Source organism: Melospiza melodia, chromosome 3, assembly GCF_035770615.1.
Source record: "Melospiza melodia melodia isolate bMelMel2 chromosome 3, bMelMel2.pri, whole genome shotgun sequence".
Taxonomy (NCBI): Eukaryota; Metazoa; Chordata; class Aves; order Passeriformes; family Passerellidae; genus Melospiza; species Melospiza melodia.
The window spans coordinates 134,739,525-134,756,174 of NC_086196.1; the positions used below are offsets into that span (position 1 = coordinate 134,739,525).

The 16,650-nt window shown below is 39.7% G+C and overlaps 1 protein-coding gene across 1 annotated transcript; it reads right to left on the bottom strand.

Annotated features, from left to right (window-relative positions):
- Positions 1 to 510: 510 nt before the first annotated feature.
- On the bottom strand, positions 511 to 16,349 carry RHAG (Rh associated glycoprotein). The gene is made up of 10 exons (XM_063153142.1): positions 16,128 to 16,349; positions 11,434 to 11,617; positions 9,525 to 9,675; positions 9,183 to 9,330; positions 8,270 to 8,427; positions 6,894 to 7,031; positions 6,548 to 6,669; positions 5,810 to 5,895; positions 4,880 to 4,953; positions 511 to 4,214 (listed from the first exon to the last, which is right to left on the bottom strand). Exons 1-10 carry the CDS (start codon positions 16,258 to 16,260, stop codon positions 4,137 to 4,139), a joined length of 1,272 nt encoding a protein of 423 aa, XP_063009212.1. The 5' UTR covers positions 16,261 to 16,349; the 3' UTR covers positions 511 to 4,136.
- Between the last annotated feature and the right edge of the window lie 301 nt (positions 16,350 to 16,650).

The window sequence follows — 16,650 nt, forward strand, 5'->3', positions numbered from 1 at the left end:
AGGCATTCCTGTTTCATCTTCCCCAACAGAGAGGGACCTGAGCAAGGCTGGGAGAGGGACCTGAGCAAGGCTGCTCTTGGCCTAGCTCACCTTGAGCTTTCTGCTGACCCCAGGGGCTCCAGAGGAGAGATCAGGACATTTCACCTACCTGGAGGATATCCTGGAAAAAGTCCATGGCCAGTGTCCAGCTGTGCTCCAGTTTGCCTGATTCTACTTGACTTTTCCAGAGTGGGTAAAAAGGCATTGAAAATGTCAAGTTTTCCACATATGTCTGGAATTTAACCAGTAGCAAGGAAATGAGAGGAAGCTGAAAGGTAAACAGTTTGCAGGGGGCTTAGAAGAACATGAAGAACTCTCCTTTGGCAAGAGGAGACATATTTTGTTATGTATATTTTGAGAAATAATATATAGAGAATATTATATTTAAGATAATATATTTGAGAAAAGGGTAATCCCAGTAAGAGAGAAAAGAGACATCCCCAAGAAAGGTCAAACAAATACAGCTGGTCATCTGATCATTCAAATAATGCATTTATTCAGCAGTAGATTTGAGCACAAATGTTAAAAGAAATTTTGTAAGCAAATATTCAGCCAATAGCTTTCAAATACATTTTCTTTTCAGTATGAATGAAATACAAAGATACTGCTCTGACAGAGGCAGGAGTGGAGAACTACGCAATAGCCTTGAAAGCTATGGTCACCCGCTGGTAGTCTGAAAAGGCCTGACCAGTAAGCTTGACCTTTAGTTGGTTTAAAGAAGATATCATTGAAGTTTTACTCATTAAAAAAAAAAAAAACAACAAATCAAAACCAAAAAAACCCCACTCTACAACACCTTATATAAACTCTCTTAATGTAAAAAAAGTCAAAGTGAGAACAAAGGTAAGACAGGAAGAGTGTTGGGTGGTTGTTGGAAGGGATAAAACATTGCCAGTCTTTTATGAGAAAGAAAAGAAATGTTGATGATTATGAGCTTCAAATTTAGGGTAGTTGTACTTTAACTTTTGTTTACTTTTCAGTCCCATCCTTTAAGCTCATCCTTCACTCCATGTCTTGTTTAACTCCTTACTTTCTTTTCCTGCCATTATAAGGCTTCCTCATGGAAGAACAAAAGGCTTTTTAGTAAAATAATTTCAACTTTTATCTTTTAAGCATCCAGTCATTTATTGCACAGAAGTTGTAACTGATTATTTATGAAGCTCTGCTGATTCAAAGTTTTGACTAATTGGGAAATAAGCAACCAAAGAAAATGCCATAAGCCAGAGAACCAAATGCCACTGGCATGGGCAATGTGGGTGTGAGCAATTAGGGTAAAAACCTTTGGAGAAACAAGTTGTATACTTCAAGGGCACGGTCACATGGAAAAAAAATAGCATTTAAAGTTCTGGTAGAGCAAAGGGATTTATCTCCTTGCTCTGTTTTTTGAGAGACCCTAAGGGACTGATTTCTCTGGGAGAGGAATGTTCTGAAAAAGAAGTTTGGTGACAATGAATACTGAGAGGATGAGGGTATGGATTACTATGGAAAGATTACAAGGAGAGCTGCAAAACAAAAATGTATAGTTCATTTTTTCCCTTTTGGATTTTAAAAGAACCCCTACATGTTATTATTGAAGGCATCAATCACCAGGGAAGGTTTAGGCTGGATATTAGGAAAAAATTCTTTACTGGAAGAGAGGTTAAACACTGGAACAGGCTCCCCAGGGAAGCAGGGGAGCCACCATCCCTGGAAGTGTTCCAGAAGTGAGTAGACATGACATTCTCAATGTGTGATTTACTGGCCATGATGATAATCCCTCCAAGGTCGGACTTGATGATCTTGGATGTATTTTCCAACCAATTCAAATTATTAATTGCTATAATTCAAATTATTAATTTACTGCCAGTGGGTGATGCTTCCTCACTCAGGTGTTCCTGTGTGGTCAGCACTCAAAACTAGTGAAATTACCTCACCTGCTTTAAGGTGAATGAAAGACCCTCTGAACTCCCAAGCAGGAATTTAAGGGGTGAAATTCATGTATTGAAGATAAGATTTTTACAGGCTGATCAGAGATTAATATTTTTCAAGTACTTCAACACTTCATAAATTATGCACAAAATACTTCTAAAATTTTTACAAATGCAATATTTACATTGTTAAATGCTTCCTCAATTTTTACAAAATGAATGTGTGACAGCTTTGAGAGGATAAAGGTCATCTTACAGCCAACAAGGTATAAGAGAGTCAGTCATTGAACATTTGCAAAAGAGCTTATCTGAACTAGAGTGTGATACAACAAATGTATTTTTATTCATGGATAGAAATCTGACATATGTAGCAGTATACAGCAGGTATAACATATGGGACAGCCCTATCTATATCTTTCTAAAGATTTTCAAGGAAAAATACATCAGCAGAAATTAAAATGTATGTGCTATTTTATATGAGAGGAATTTTCCCCTTAAGTCTGATAAGTAAGACTTGATAAAAGATCCTAGTATAAAAAAAAAGGTTGAAAGTTCACCCTCTTTGGCTTGTTATTCAGACATCAGCAGTAGCTTTCCATGAATGATGGATTGAGGCACTGTGTTCCTGCTGCTTGAATTCCATTTCCCATCCATTGTCTCTCAATGGATTATCCCATGTACAAAGGCACTTCATGGAATTCCTTCAGCTGCCTCAATTTTTGTCTCCAGACTGAGCAGCTACTGCCATCACTTCTCTGATGAAGTTAATTTCCCTCAATTTAGCTTCAGTTTTCTTCTTTTTGCTTTCACTTCTTTTAGAAGAAAGTGACTTCAGAGTCAGTGACTCGCCCCATGGAAGCTCTCTGCCGAGCCTTCTGCAGGTTGAACATAATTTCTTTCCAATCCGTTCCAAACAATTCATGTTTTTCTGGAGCTGGCATTAGTCCAGGTTTTATTTCTTGCCATTAACTATTGTAAATCAAAGGTGACTCCGATGAGGGGGTGAGAGAATGATGCCTCTAACTCCATCATCAGAGGGCTAAGGAATTGCTTTATTATACTCTACTATGTACACTTCATCTAAACATAATCTGCCATGCATTCACTCTTGCTCACAACTGCTCACACTGCACTCATCTCTGATTCTCTCTCCCATGACAGTCTGACACACACACACATTTCTTGGCCCTGATAGGCCCAGAGAACAAAACATCCTCACTTTGGGTAAACAATCTCCACATTGCATTCTACTTTAGCACAAAACAGGCACAGCAAGCAAGATAAGAATTGTGTTTTCCTTCTTCTCTGCTTGTCTCACAGCTTCTCGCTGTTCAGAGGGCATGTGAATACCACAATTAACATTGGTACAATCCACTTATTACTGTTGAATAGAATAAGACCTATTATGCAATCACTTGGTTTTCATAGCTCCTACTCAGTTCCCTTATTATGTCCTTGAAACTAACTAAATCTATGACAATAAATAAATAGATCTATGACAATAAATGAATAGATCTATGACAATAATGACTTTTTTACAATTTCACTTTCTTTTCCCTTTCAATAAACATATTAACAATGAATCTTGATACTCATATTACCTTATCAATCACTGTATTCCGTTCCTTGCCATAAGAATTATTTCAACATTTTGCTTCCTGTCATAATCAAGCTTCAAAATACAGCATGTTTTGTCCTCCATCAGAAAACAGGACAACACACTCTCTCAAAAATTTAAGCTGGGTTACTCTGGTGAAAAGTTTTTTCAAATCCATATAAAAAATATCAATTAATTTCTTTTTGATTACCCGTATACAGTTGAAGTATGTAACTCAGAAATCTCTCAATCAAATATATTGTCCTGTAATAATCTTGAAACTCAAAATTTATTACAACAGCTATATTGTTGTCAGTGACAACAAAAGATAAAATATAGATAAGTTTAAAGAGCAATTTGTGGTGCCTTTTTCTGGTGAACAAATATATTAGAAAGACCTAATTTATTCACCTGAACTTGGCATAATGACTAAGTAATCTAAAATCATACTTGTTTTCTATTACAAAAATATACACATCTTCAGCCTTTTCTTGAAAACCTGGTGTGGTTGGGACAATACTTGGATGTTGTTTCTTAGCATTGGAAACAGAAAAGAGCATCATTAGGACAAATACTGCAGATTAATAATTTTTCTACATGGCAGCTTCAAATCTGCTGTGCTCATCACGGTGGCTGGAGTGAATTTCAGGTACTGTCTCGTCCTCTGGAACCTGCCACGAAAAACAAAGAAGAGCTCAATTAAGGATATATAGATTTGTTTTTGCCATAAAAGAAGACTAAAATGTGCCAAAAATGGAATTCTATTTGTATATAATGTATGTCTGTTTATTAACATTGACACAGACTGACATGAGCCATCAATTCTGTATACTGAGGGATGAACTCAGGGTTTTCTTAATAGAAAAAGTGTTTAATTTATTGAAAAAAATGAATAAAATTTCCTTTAACTTCACATTTTATTTACAAGGAAGGTATATTATTTGGGTTTGTCCTGGCATAAAACAATAAAGTTCATATTGACTAAATTAAGAATATGCTATCAGTCTCTGATAAGGAAGAGGATACCTGATACAGTGAGCACATAAGAGAGAGATAAAGGCCTCCACTGTGATATCAATTTGTTGTGTCTTTCTTCTTTTTGTTCAATGTGAGTCCAATGAGAAAGGCATGATTACCTAAGAAGGCCAAAAATTATCCTGAAGGTGGCCTGGCCTTGATAAATTCACAGCCTGAGGTAGAGCAGGATTTTGAATTTTTGAATTTTGAACAGGCAGCCTTTCTGACCCATGTGTACAAACCACAAAGCCCAGGAGAGTGAGGCTGCAGTGGCTGTACATCATCCAATATAATGAAAATAAAAGGAGTTGCATCTTACCTCCCAATAGGCAGAGTCATCAAAGCAGTTCTGGTCAGATACTTGTCCCAAGAAAGGGATCTTTAGAATAGCACCTGCAGGAAAACCAGAGGTTTAAAAAAATGAAGAAAATTACCAAATTAATGTCTCTCAGATGTGCCCTAGACATCCAGCTATGTTTTCTGACTGATTTCCTCATCTACAGAAATGCTCAACCATCCTGGGATATCAGGTCAATTATTGTGAGAGGTGATGCTGATTTCTTCATACAAACATAAATAAGAGCATAAATAAGAGCTTGCTTGTAATTGACCAGATTTCAGACCAAAATTTTCTGTTTCAGCCTCATTTTCTGTTTGTTTGTTTGGAAGTTTTCACAAACACATGGAAACGTGTGACATCTCATTGAGTAGGTCTTGATCTCACACTAGTTTCTGTTCAGAATTTGAAGTGTCTGAATCTGGAGAAGAATTCCTTCCAAAACAACACCTTATTGTTCCTATAGGTATAAAACTCAGTATCTTTGGAGCATGTTTACAGTGAGATATACAGAATCACAGAATCACATAAACATTTAGGTTGGAATAAACCTCCAAGATCATCAGGTCCAATCCTAGACCAAACACCATCTTGTCAACCAGACCAGAGTCCTGAGTGCCACATCCAGTAACTCATTGGACACTTCCAGTGATGGGGATTCCACCACCTCCCAGGGAAGCCCCTTCCAATGCCTGACCACCCTTTCAGAGAAGAAATTCTTCCTGACAAACCTGAACTTAATTTGAAGACAAAAACATTGGAAAAATGTTTTTCCATATTTGAGTTTCTGACTTTGGGGCCCATTATTTCAATTTTTTTATTATTCACACAAAATTGTTGATACATTCAAGTTCTCCATGGAGAAACCACTAAATTAATATACTTTTTAGTCACTATAAGCATCACACTGACCTGTGAGTGCTCCTCCCACAATTGCAATTGCAAGTGTACTTCCCAGGGCAGCAGCCTGCATGGCAGGAGTCAGCACGTGACCATTCCTGAAAAGAGTAAAAAACAAAACCATTGCCCATCAAAAAATTGTTACACTTTGAGACTGATGATCAGTCTTACAACTTGTACTTGCTGCATGCTGGACAAGGGGACTGATAGGAAAATATCCTAGAATCTTTATGGTTGGAAAAGATCTCCAAGAACATCGAGTCCAACAAATCCTGCCATTGCTGTGTACTGGAAGGAACTCATGACTTTAATTTAACTTTCTTTTAGGCTACAGTTGAAAACAAGTTCTTTGAGAAGGTTATTAATATCCTGTAAGCCATTAGAGAATACTCCCTTTTGTCAAAACAACCAAAGCCATTTTGCCTTTTTTTTTTTTTTAAATCTTACAAATACCAACAGTGCAATTGCCGAGTCATAATGTTCTATGTTTGAATGGTTCAGTGTGCTGTTTCTTTTTGATATTTTAATTTATTTATTTTTATTTGGTCTTTTAATCTCTAACAAGCTTGGCATTTAAACAGTATGTTAAAGGCAGAAGATCAAGAAAAACCCAAATTAAATGAGAATACAGTGCCTGACATCAAATCAATGATGCATTTCTGAGAAAAAGTCATAATCCAAATTAGGTAGCAAATTATAATAGACCTTCAAAAATAAAAAAATCTTTTCTCTCTTCTCTCTATAACTCACCTAGTTTCTGTTTTTATCGCAGTCACTACGATGCCAGCAATACCCCCCAGAATTCCAGGTAAACCATGTAAGTTATGAACTCCACAAGTGTCTTGAATTCTCAACTTGGATGCCATCACAGGCTGAAACGAGGGGAAATAGGAAGTTTACAGTGAGTTAATGGTTTTCCATGATCTCTAGATGGTACGCAAAAGAAAGAGCAGAAGTACGAGAATCAAATAGTTAATAAAAGTCACCATTACCTGGATTTACTGTATCTATCCTCCCTTTGTAGCAAACCAAGGGAGCTCCAGGAATGCCAAAGAGAAATAAAAAATGGGAGCAGAGCTGGGTCCCCAATACTTACAGTCAGGAACTGGAACCCAAGGACAGAGACAATTCCAGCAATGACCCCAATGAACATGGCAGAGAAAGGGTGGATTTCCAGGTCAGCACAGGTACCCACTGCCACTCCTCCTGCCAGGGTGGCATTTTGAATGAGAACCTGCAGAGGGGACACAGAGCAAGGCAGAGGTGGCACAGGAGGAGCAGTGGCTTCTTTTAGGGCTGAATGCCTCTAAAGGCTCCCTTGCACATGCTGGGCTCAGACAAATAACTGCAGCTGCTGGAAAGGGGTGGGTGCATACTGAGCTAGATTTTAGGGCAAGGGGACAGAAGCTGGTTTGGTTTTGTCTGTTGTGGAGTGTCACGGACATATTTTATGAAAAATCCTTTTGCTAGGATTTTTCTCCTGAGAAGCTGAGAGGCCTCAGAAAAAAGATGTAAACAATAATTATCTGCGGCTGTGGAATGCAACAGGTGGATCTGTGATTGGTCTCATGTGGTTGTTTCTAATTAATGGCCAATCCAAGTCCAGCTGTCTTGGACTCTCTGGTCAGTCACAAGATTTTATTATCATTCCGTTCCTTTCCTTGCTAGCCTTCTGATGAAATCCTTTCTTCTATTCTTTTAGTATAGTTTTAATATATAATTTTCTTTTAATATAATATATATCATAAAATAATAAATCAGCTTCTGAAACATGGAGTCAAGATTCTTGTCTCTTCTCTCATCCTGGGACCCTTGAGAACACCACCACAGTGGAGATGCACTGAGATTTCCAGGGAATGGCTCATTTCCTTGAGAGACCTATTTTTGGCTGCTGTAATAAGGAAACTCAAGTAGGAACTTTGGAATAAGATTCAAAAATCCACCTGAACACTGGACTAATGTCTCTGTGGTCCAGCAGGTTCTGTGAATGAGAGAGAATCATCACAGAATCATTAAGGCTGGAGGAGACCTTTGAGGTTAATAAATCCAACCATCAAACCAGTACAACCACCATGTTCCCAGTCTACTACACTGCTTTCCAACCCCTTCTGTGAAGAAATTTCTCCTAATATCCAGTCTAAACCTGCCCTGATGCAAATTGAGGCTCATGCTGTCATTTGGTATTTGAAGAGGAGACCAAGCCCCACCTAGTTGAACCTTTCCTCCTCAGGGAGTTGTAGAGAGTGAGAAGATCCTCCCTGTGCCTCCTTTTCTCTTAAGCCCCCTCAGCTCTCTCAGCCACTTCTCATCAGACTTTAAAGGTTTTACAAGTATAATACCTCTAATTCTGGGGATAGTATGGGGAAAGACTCCAGATAGGCTGGACAGATAGATGGGCACTGGGAATCTGCCTACTCATCCTTATTGCAGAGGGTTGACTCGATTTAACAAGGGTTATGGTGTGATTCTTACCATACTGAATTTGCCTCTTTTATCCACCAAGCTGGAGAGGGCAAATGTTACGATGGTACAGGCAGCCAAGGAGTAATAAGTGTTGATAATGGCTGTAACCTGGGCTTCTGCAATGGCAGAGTTAAAACTGGGCCAAAAAAGCCAAAGGAACAGGGTACCTGCATGAGTAGAAGTCAAAACAAAGCAAAAGCCGTTTAGTCACAAGGGCAAATGCACCAGAGCTACCAAAAAATGAGGACGACGATTGATGAGAAAAATGGAATAGCCAAAATTCTGGAAGAAATAATAGAATATGCAGAAGCTTTTCTGACACTGGAAGCTGGGATTTTGATGCAAGGTCTCCTGTGAAGTCTTACTGGAAGGCTTTAATGACCCCTTGTCATGCCCCTCTCACTGTCAGAGCTCACCAGCAGTGTGAAACCCCAGCCAGAGCAGGAGGCACAGGCAACACAATTCACATGCAAATCCTTTATCATCTAACATGCAAATCCTTTATCATCCATCAATACAGCTGAAAGTTTTAGCTGGTGAACTGGTCTATGAACAGTTCTCATGGACAGATAGATATATGGTTTCTGACATTCATTACCCTGACAGGGACAACTCAATCCATTAATTATGGACAATTGCTTTGGAAGTACTGTTGAAAAGCACAAGATTTAGCAGAAAGGAAGTCGCCACTAATGCACAGTGAAAACATATATTTTATTTCACCTTTCCATCCTTGGAAGCAGGGAAAAACTGTAAAAATATGTGTGCCACTGAAAATGTGGTTAATTAGTGAGACTAAAAAGAATTTGCCTCCGGAATTATACTCAGGAAAATTAATGTAGCATAATAATAAGTAATCAGAAAAAAATTGGGATGGGAGAGGGATGAACAGCTGATCAGCTTTTGATATTACTTCACTTACCAATCATGGCAAACAAGTCTGAGTGATAGGTGGATTCATCATTGTCATGTTTGTTTGTCAGACCAGGACGATACAAGACGAAAGCTGCAGCCAAACCAAAATAAGCTCCAAAAGCATGGATAGTCATGGAAGCTCCAACATCTGTGGCCTGTAACAGGGACCCAAAATAATGCCAGAGATTTTATACAGCATAAAGACAAGGGTCTGATGAATGAGAAGTCTGGAGCACTTAATGGTTTAATTCTGTGGTAGAAATCAAAGCCTAGACTAAGCAAACTGGAAGTATTAACAAGTGAAAGCATTTGTTATAAAGAGAAAACAATGATTGCTAAATAGTTGTACCTTGAATACTTTGGTAACTAGGTGTTCATTGCATGCAAACATGGTGATCTCCAGCAGAGTCAGGATCAGCATCTGAATGGGACTTGTTTTCCCCAGGAGTGCTCCAAATGAAATCAAAGCAGTTGCTGTACTGAAGTCTGCATTTATCATGCTGAAGGTAAGAAAAAGAAAACAAAAACAAAAACCCAAACCAGAAAAATAAAAGAAAATCCATTTAAAAGCTGTTTAATATCCAACATGCCATTAAAATGATATCATTAAAATTATAGAGCTTTAATTCTTCAGGTAAAAAGTTATCAAGTTCATCTCCATGGATAAAAATTAAATCAAACCTTTCCAGATGGATTTGCAAGGATATTACCAGCTAGTGAAAAGTAAGTGTAGAAGGTTTTCTTCTGCTTACACCATATATGTGCTTAGCTCGTTGGAATTATGATGAAAAGGCAGATGAGAAGTGCATGGGGATGTGCAGGGATGTCACGGAATAACAGAATAATTTAGACTGGAAAAGGTCTCTAGGACCATTGCGTCCAATCACAGAATCATTTAGATTAGAAAAGGTCTTTAAGACCATTTTACCCTTCACTGACAAGTCCGCCACTAAACCAAGTCCCTCAGTGCCACCTCTGCAGGTTTTTAAAAACACTTCCAGGGCTGATGACTCCACAGCAGGGCAGCCTGTTCCAATGCCTGACCACACTTCCACCCTTTCTGTGAAGAGATCTTTCCTAATATCCAACCTTGGTGTGATTTCTTCCTGTCACTTCAGGCTATTTCTACTTGTCCTGTCACTCATTTGTGCAGAGGAAGCAGATCCTGACCCCCCTGGCTGTCCCCTCCTGTCAGGAGCTGTGCAGAGCCAGAAGGTCCCCCCTGAGCCTCCTTTTCTCCAGACTGAGCCCCTGTCCAGCTCCCTCAGCTGCTCCTCCTCAGACCTGTGCTCCCGACTCTTCCCCAGCTCCTTTGCCCTCTAGACATGTTCCAGCCTCTCAATTTCCAGCCCTGACTCCCACCTAGGCTTCAAAGATGACAGAGAGGTCTTTGGTCAGATGGTTTATGTAATCCTGGAAGCCTTGCACACCTGTCTGTGCATCATCTTTGCATGAGCTGTCAGGCAGGACCAGTGTTAATGTGTTTTGGGGATTGGCAAAGGTAAATAAAACCAGAAATTGATCAAAAACTTAGAGCACAGAGAGGCACTAACCTGTGGGTCCCTCTTAAGGTGCCTGCTGACAAGAATGAGGGAGCTACTTGTATCATTCATGCTTTCCCCTCCGTAATGTTTGGATGCTGTTCATTTCTAAAGTGTTAAGAAGTTGTCTCAGAAAGCAGAACTGCAGATGTGGAAAACACTCTGAGACCTTGGTAGAGGCAGGACAGGTGAAGAGGAGGGGCATTAAATGTGCTTAGAGACATTGCCATGAGGTCTCTTATTCTGTGATTGGTGTTCAGACCCTGCTGGAGAATGATGCTCATGGAAATCGTTCCTTGGGAAGTAAGAGAAAACCTTGTGAGTGCACAGACATGCTGCTCCAGCCTTTCTTCTGTGACCCCATGTGTCATGGAAAGACAGATCCTTCCATGCCTGCTGGGTGCAGGATATGCTGTGCTACTGCTGGGCATCTTCCAGCTTCCACAGCTTCAGAGATTCAGAGCAATCTCTCTACAGGACCCACACCTCCCACACACAAGGCAGCACCTCAAATTTCTTCACCAACTTTGGCCCAGTGCACCAGGAGTGGCCCCCTCAGAGGTGAAGGGCAGAAGGATAGAAGAGAGGTAGACAGTAAGGCTTAATGAAATTTAGGTTAAATTTAGGCTGACCCTATAGATGTTGTGATTTATGGCTTCTCCTGGTATCTTTAGGGATTTTTGTGAATTAAGACAATTTTTGTGAATTAACACATACCTTTCAATGTTAACAGAAATTTTCCCACTTTCCATATGCCAAAATCCTTGCATCAGGATTCCCCACTGGAGACCGAAGGCGGCAATGAGCATGTTGAAACCAACACTGCTGAATCCATATTTCTTCAGAAAGGTCATCAGGAAGCCAAATCCAACAAATATCATCACATGGACATCCTGAAAGTCTGAAGGGAAAACACATTTATGTAGAGACTGCGAAGAGTGACTGAGAGGGGTGAGAATCTGGGGACAAAGGCAGCTTGAGTAGAGAAGAGTTCCAAACTCCAGTCATGCATGTGATCCATTCTCCCCACTTCATGACAAGTCTACCAGCTGAAAATGGAATGTCTGGAAAATGCCACACTTAATTATTGATTATGATGATTCCTATATCATTATGGAAAGCCACTGGATCTCTATAATTGCAAATTTACTTGTGTCTGGCACTATCCTCTCTTTGTGCAGCTACCTGGAACATCATCACAGCTTCATGTCCTTACAGAAAAGTTTAGTTCTTCTTCCAGTCAAGGTGGTCAGAGCCAGTGTGTTCTGACTGACTCCAAAAGTGTACATGGGATTTGTTTGGGTGAGTGCTAAGTGTCCCAGTGCAAAGGAATCCTTGGGATCCCTAAAAATTACTGTCTGAGACATTTATCTTTTTTACATGGATAAGAGAAAAGTTAATTTTAAGGCAAAGTTTAAACTTTAGAATGAATATATTAAGTCAGCATACCATTAGTCTTTCTTCAAATATTTGGTTGTTTTCTGAAATATTAATTTTGTTAAAATATGGTTATTTCATTTTCTACTTTTTAAAGTTATTCCTTTAATTTTGATTTTTATCCTTTTAATAACTGAGTCTATCATCACAACATGGGTATTTTATATTTTAAAGTATTGTTTTACTTTTGAGTTTTATGTGATTTAATTGACTCTAAACCAGACAGGTTTGAGTCCAATTACAGGACATTTTTTTAATTGCAACTTTTTTCTATTGCAACTTTTTTCTGATTTCACTATTAGTAAGAACTTCCAGTGTAGAGATACTGTTTTTAAAAATTTGTATTTAATTGCCCTTGCATGCCAATAAGCATGAAAACATGATCTGGTTAGTGTAACATTTGGCTTGAAGTTGCAATTCCCATTACTTGAAGCGTTCCTCAGTTTTGCATTACCAGGTTTGGCCAAAAGAGGGCCCAGAAGTATAAGAATTTACTGGGGATTCCTACTAAATTCTTTTATATTTGCAGTGTCATATTCCAGCCCTGCACTAGCACTGAAATAGCAGTAAGAGCCTTTACTTTGCATTTAAGAAACAGCATCATTAGTTGGCTTGGGATTAGATTATGAACTTTAATGTTCTTTCCAATACTGAGATTCTATAGAAATGCAGGTGGTTCACAAACACCTCCAACCCTTTTGCTTCCTCTTCAGGCTGGACATTTTAAAGCTGTCTGGAATTATTCACACAAATGTTTTAAAGTCCGGGTTAAAACTAGGTGAATTAATGGGTGTTGAGGACAAATTCCTTCTAGTTTATCCTGTACCTTGAACTTTAACTATCTTTTGTGCATGATTTTAAAGAGAAGGTCTGGAGTGACTTTAAATAAGGAAGAAAACAGATTATTTGAACTGAACTGTTTCAACAACTAGTTGTGTTTGGCAAAGCATCTGTCTTCTGGGAGAGAGGAAAAAAAAGATTGGGAAAAACACTCCAGCAGATCCTGGACAAAGCCACCACACAGAATTCTGCAAGGCTGGCCAAGACCAGGATATTACCTCCCCTGCAAGGTGGTCAGTCTCAACACAAAGGTGCTTGTGACATACTCTAGAACTGATCTTGCTTGGCCTAGAGCTGTAAACCATAGAACCCTGAACAAGAGGGATGCATAAGTTTTCCTAAGCCAGGAGTCATGGATGCTCACAGGATGATGCAAACAGGATGCCAATACAAGAGAAATACTCTCGCAGTGCTCTAAGAACCATCACACCTCCTTGTTCTCCCATTCCAGTGGCACAACACACCTGAAATTGTCCATCCAATTTGCCATGCCAGTTCTTGTATCCACCAGAAACAGACAAAATGCAAAGCTATGCTTTGGGAATGATCTCAGCTTAGCCTTCCTTACCTGAGTGTAAAGTTATTCTGATCCTCCACTATTATTTTCTTTTTTCTTCTGTCCAAAACCACTAAAACAGCTTGAATTCATGGTGCTGTGTGGTGTCTAAGGTATACAAAATCAGACCTTGCACTGCAGTACTGAGATGAAAGAACTAAATCTCTGAGGTACAGATGGGATAACATCCTAAGGTGTAGCATGGGAAGCAGTTTGAACCCATCATTTTAGGGACTCAAGGGAAGTCCTGGCTCAAGGTACTTTCTAATACACCTATACAACCATATCATTAAATTTCTGCCAAGTTCTCAGGCAAACTGTATACTTGTTTGAACTTTGTACAGGTAAATTTGAGAGTAAGGGGTCCTAGAAGTGAAAATATAGGTATTATGAGAATCTACTTTTATTTCAACTCTTCATTGGGAATGACCTCTGTGAGGCCAGCATCTAAAAATTCAATATGACATCAGTGGTGTTTGCTTGGTTTATGTCTCTACTGGTAATCTGAACAGCCAGGCCAAGAGAAATATATGTTTTTCTCTCCTAAAACACTGTTCCCACCTTAGAGTAGCCCCTTATCCATGCTATTCCTAAAGCCATGCCTGCCAGGAGGTCAAGGGGCCAGTTTGCAGGTGCCCAAACCATTCCAGAAGGCTGCTCACAGGTCAGTTGTGTGGGCAGCCAAGGGACAAGTGTGCAGGAATAACACAGTCACACACAGGGAGGCATAGGAGACAGCAGGAAATTCCTCCCACACTTTTTAGACACTGATACTAATGAAGAAATAAGCATAGGTGATCTCTAACTGTGCAGGTTACGTTTGAAGATCTGTATTGTACTGTGACTACAATTGCCTGTGCTGTCAAATTATTCATGTGGGTTTGGGCATAATTCTGCCTAGGCCAACAATCACCTCCTGGGTGACAGTGGACCAAGAGTAATTCCCAATACACTGTCTAGACTTAACTTAGGAACTTGGATAGTTCAGTACAACTGGGATAGTTTAATATGACACCAGCTAAGAGAGCAGCATTTGTTCAGCCTGGAGAAGAGAAGGCTCTGGGGAGACCTTAAAGCACCTTGTAGTACTTAAGGGGCTTATGACAAAGTGGGAGAGTGGCTTTTTAAATGGGCAGATAAAGATAGGACAAGAGGGAAAAATTTTAAATTGAAAAGATGAGAGAATTACATTGTGTATTAGGAAGAAATTCTTCTCTGTGGGGGTGGAGAGACCCTGGTAGAGGTTTTCCAGAGAAGCTGTGGCTGCCTCATCCCTGAAGTGTCCATGCCAGGTTGAATGGGGCTTGGAGCAATCTGGGATAGTGGAAGGTGTCCCTGCCTGTGGCAGGAGGTTGTAATGAAGTGGTTTTTAAGATCCCTTCCAACCCAAACTTTCCTTTGGCTCTATGAACATCATTGACATGGCCAAACTGTGTCATAGAGAGTGGCCACAGCCCAAGGTACCATAGCTCAGGGATACTGCCATATCCCAGTGGATCTAACCTAAATGTGAGTAATTAGCCCCTGATGTCCATCAGCAGACTTGCATCTGGAGCTGAATAATACTCTCGTGTGCTGTTCTCTGACCCAGACGAAGTTGTCTGTCAGAATACAAAACACACGATTACTCCAACCTGATTTCACATGCGCCTGTAACAGCCACTGAGAGGACAGTTAGGATGAGAGAAAAAAGAGGGTTCAAAATTACAAAATTACATTCAAAATTACACAGGTGCTACCTGCAGGCAGGGAGTTCTGTACTCTGTGATCCTCATTAAGCACATTGCAATCAGGGCTACAAGTCATTGAGGCCTCAGAGCCAAAAAACTGAACAGCAAACCTTCAATATCACCAGGAAAACACAGTTTGCAGCTCTGCAAACTTTGTTTTCTGTTAATTCACAATAGTCTTTGCACGAGAGAAGTGAGTAAGTACTTCTCAGGCCAGGAACTTTTTCTGATCTTCACCAAGTATTTGCAGAGCAATGAATCAAGAGAAGAATTTTCAGGCTAAACCATTTCTCCCTAATGGAGCCACTGCTTTGGAAGATAGCTTGTCACAAAAACTATGGCCCTTTTGGAGCCCAGGTTTCACAAATATTTTACAGCAATGGTGCATATGCATCTCAATTTCCATGTTCTCATAAGATACGTTTTCCAAACCTGGATGGTAGTAATGAAACATTCTATTAATTTTAATTATTTAATACATCAATCAGGATAGAAGGTCGGGCAAGAAACACCCCCATCTGTCTCTGGAAAATGCTGGACTCTTTCAAAGCAATTCACAGTGCTCCAAGTCTTAACCTGCTGTGCAAACACCAGAACTATTTCTCAGGCTCTTCTCTCAAAGAAAAGTAAACTTCTCAGCAGTGAGGTGCTTGCAGAATTTTGTATCTGCTCAATTTGGATTTGTCTTTGAAGCCTGCTGCTTTCACACCTCAGAAAAATGTGTTTGCCCCAAAACACAACTTTCTTTTCCAGCTTTATCAGTAGGTCTCATAGGTTATTCAGAAATCTTGCTAAGGATCAGTTTAAAGAAATTTCAGCTTCTATAGATCTTAGACAGAAATACTTACGTGGGTATAACGCTCTAGAAGGATTTGAGTCATAATCCACAAATATCCCAAACAAAATGATGACAATCACTTCCAGAAGAAGCGCCAGGATCGAGAACTTGAACTTCATGTTGGTGTCAAAGTCTGGAGGCATTGCTGGAGAGCAGGTGGCTGTGGGAGCTTGATAATGGGTGTTTGCCTTCAGAGGAGCTGGCTAATTCCGTGGATCTGGGTGATATAGTAAAAAAAAAGAAACAGACGTGAGCACACCGTCCCACCCACTATGGGAGGGAAAAAGTACAGGTCAATATAGTGATTTCAACTTCCCAGGGTGCTCCTGTGTCTGAAATACTGGATTGCATGTGGTTTTTTTCCAGTTTGTAATACAAACCAGCTCATTCAACCACAGATGTATTTCTCACTGCCTATATGTATTTTAAGCATTTAAGGAAATCTCACAGATCCTGGTTTGCTGCACATAGTAAGGAGCAGTGACTTTCAATTGTGTTGCCTATAATCAAGTTGTAACTTTTCTTCCAAAAAG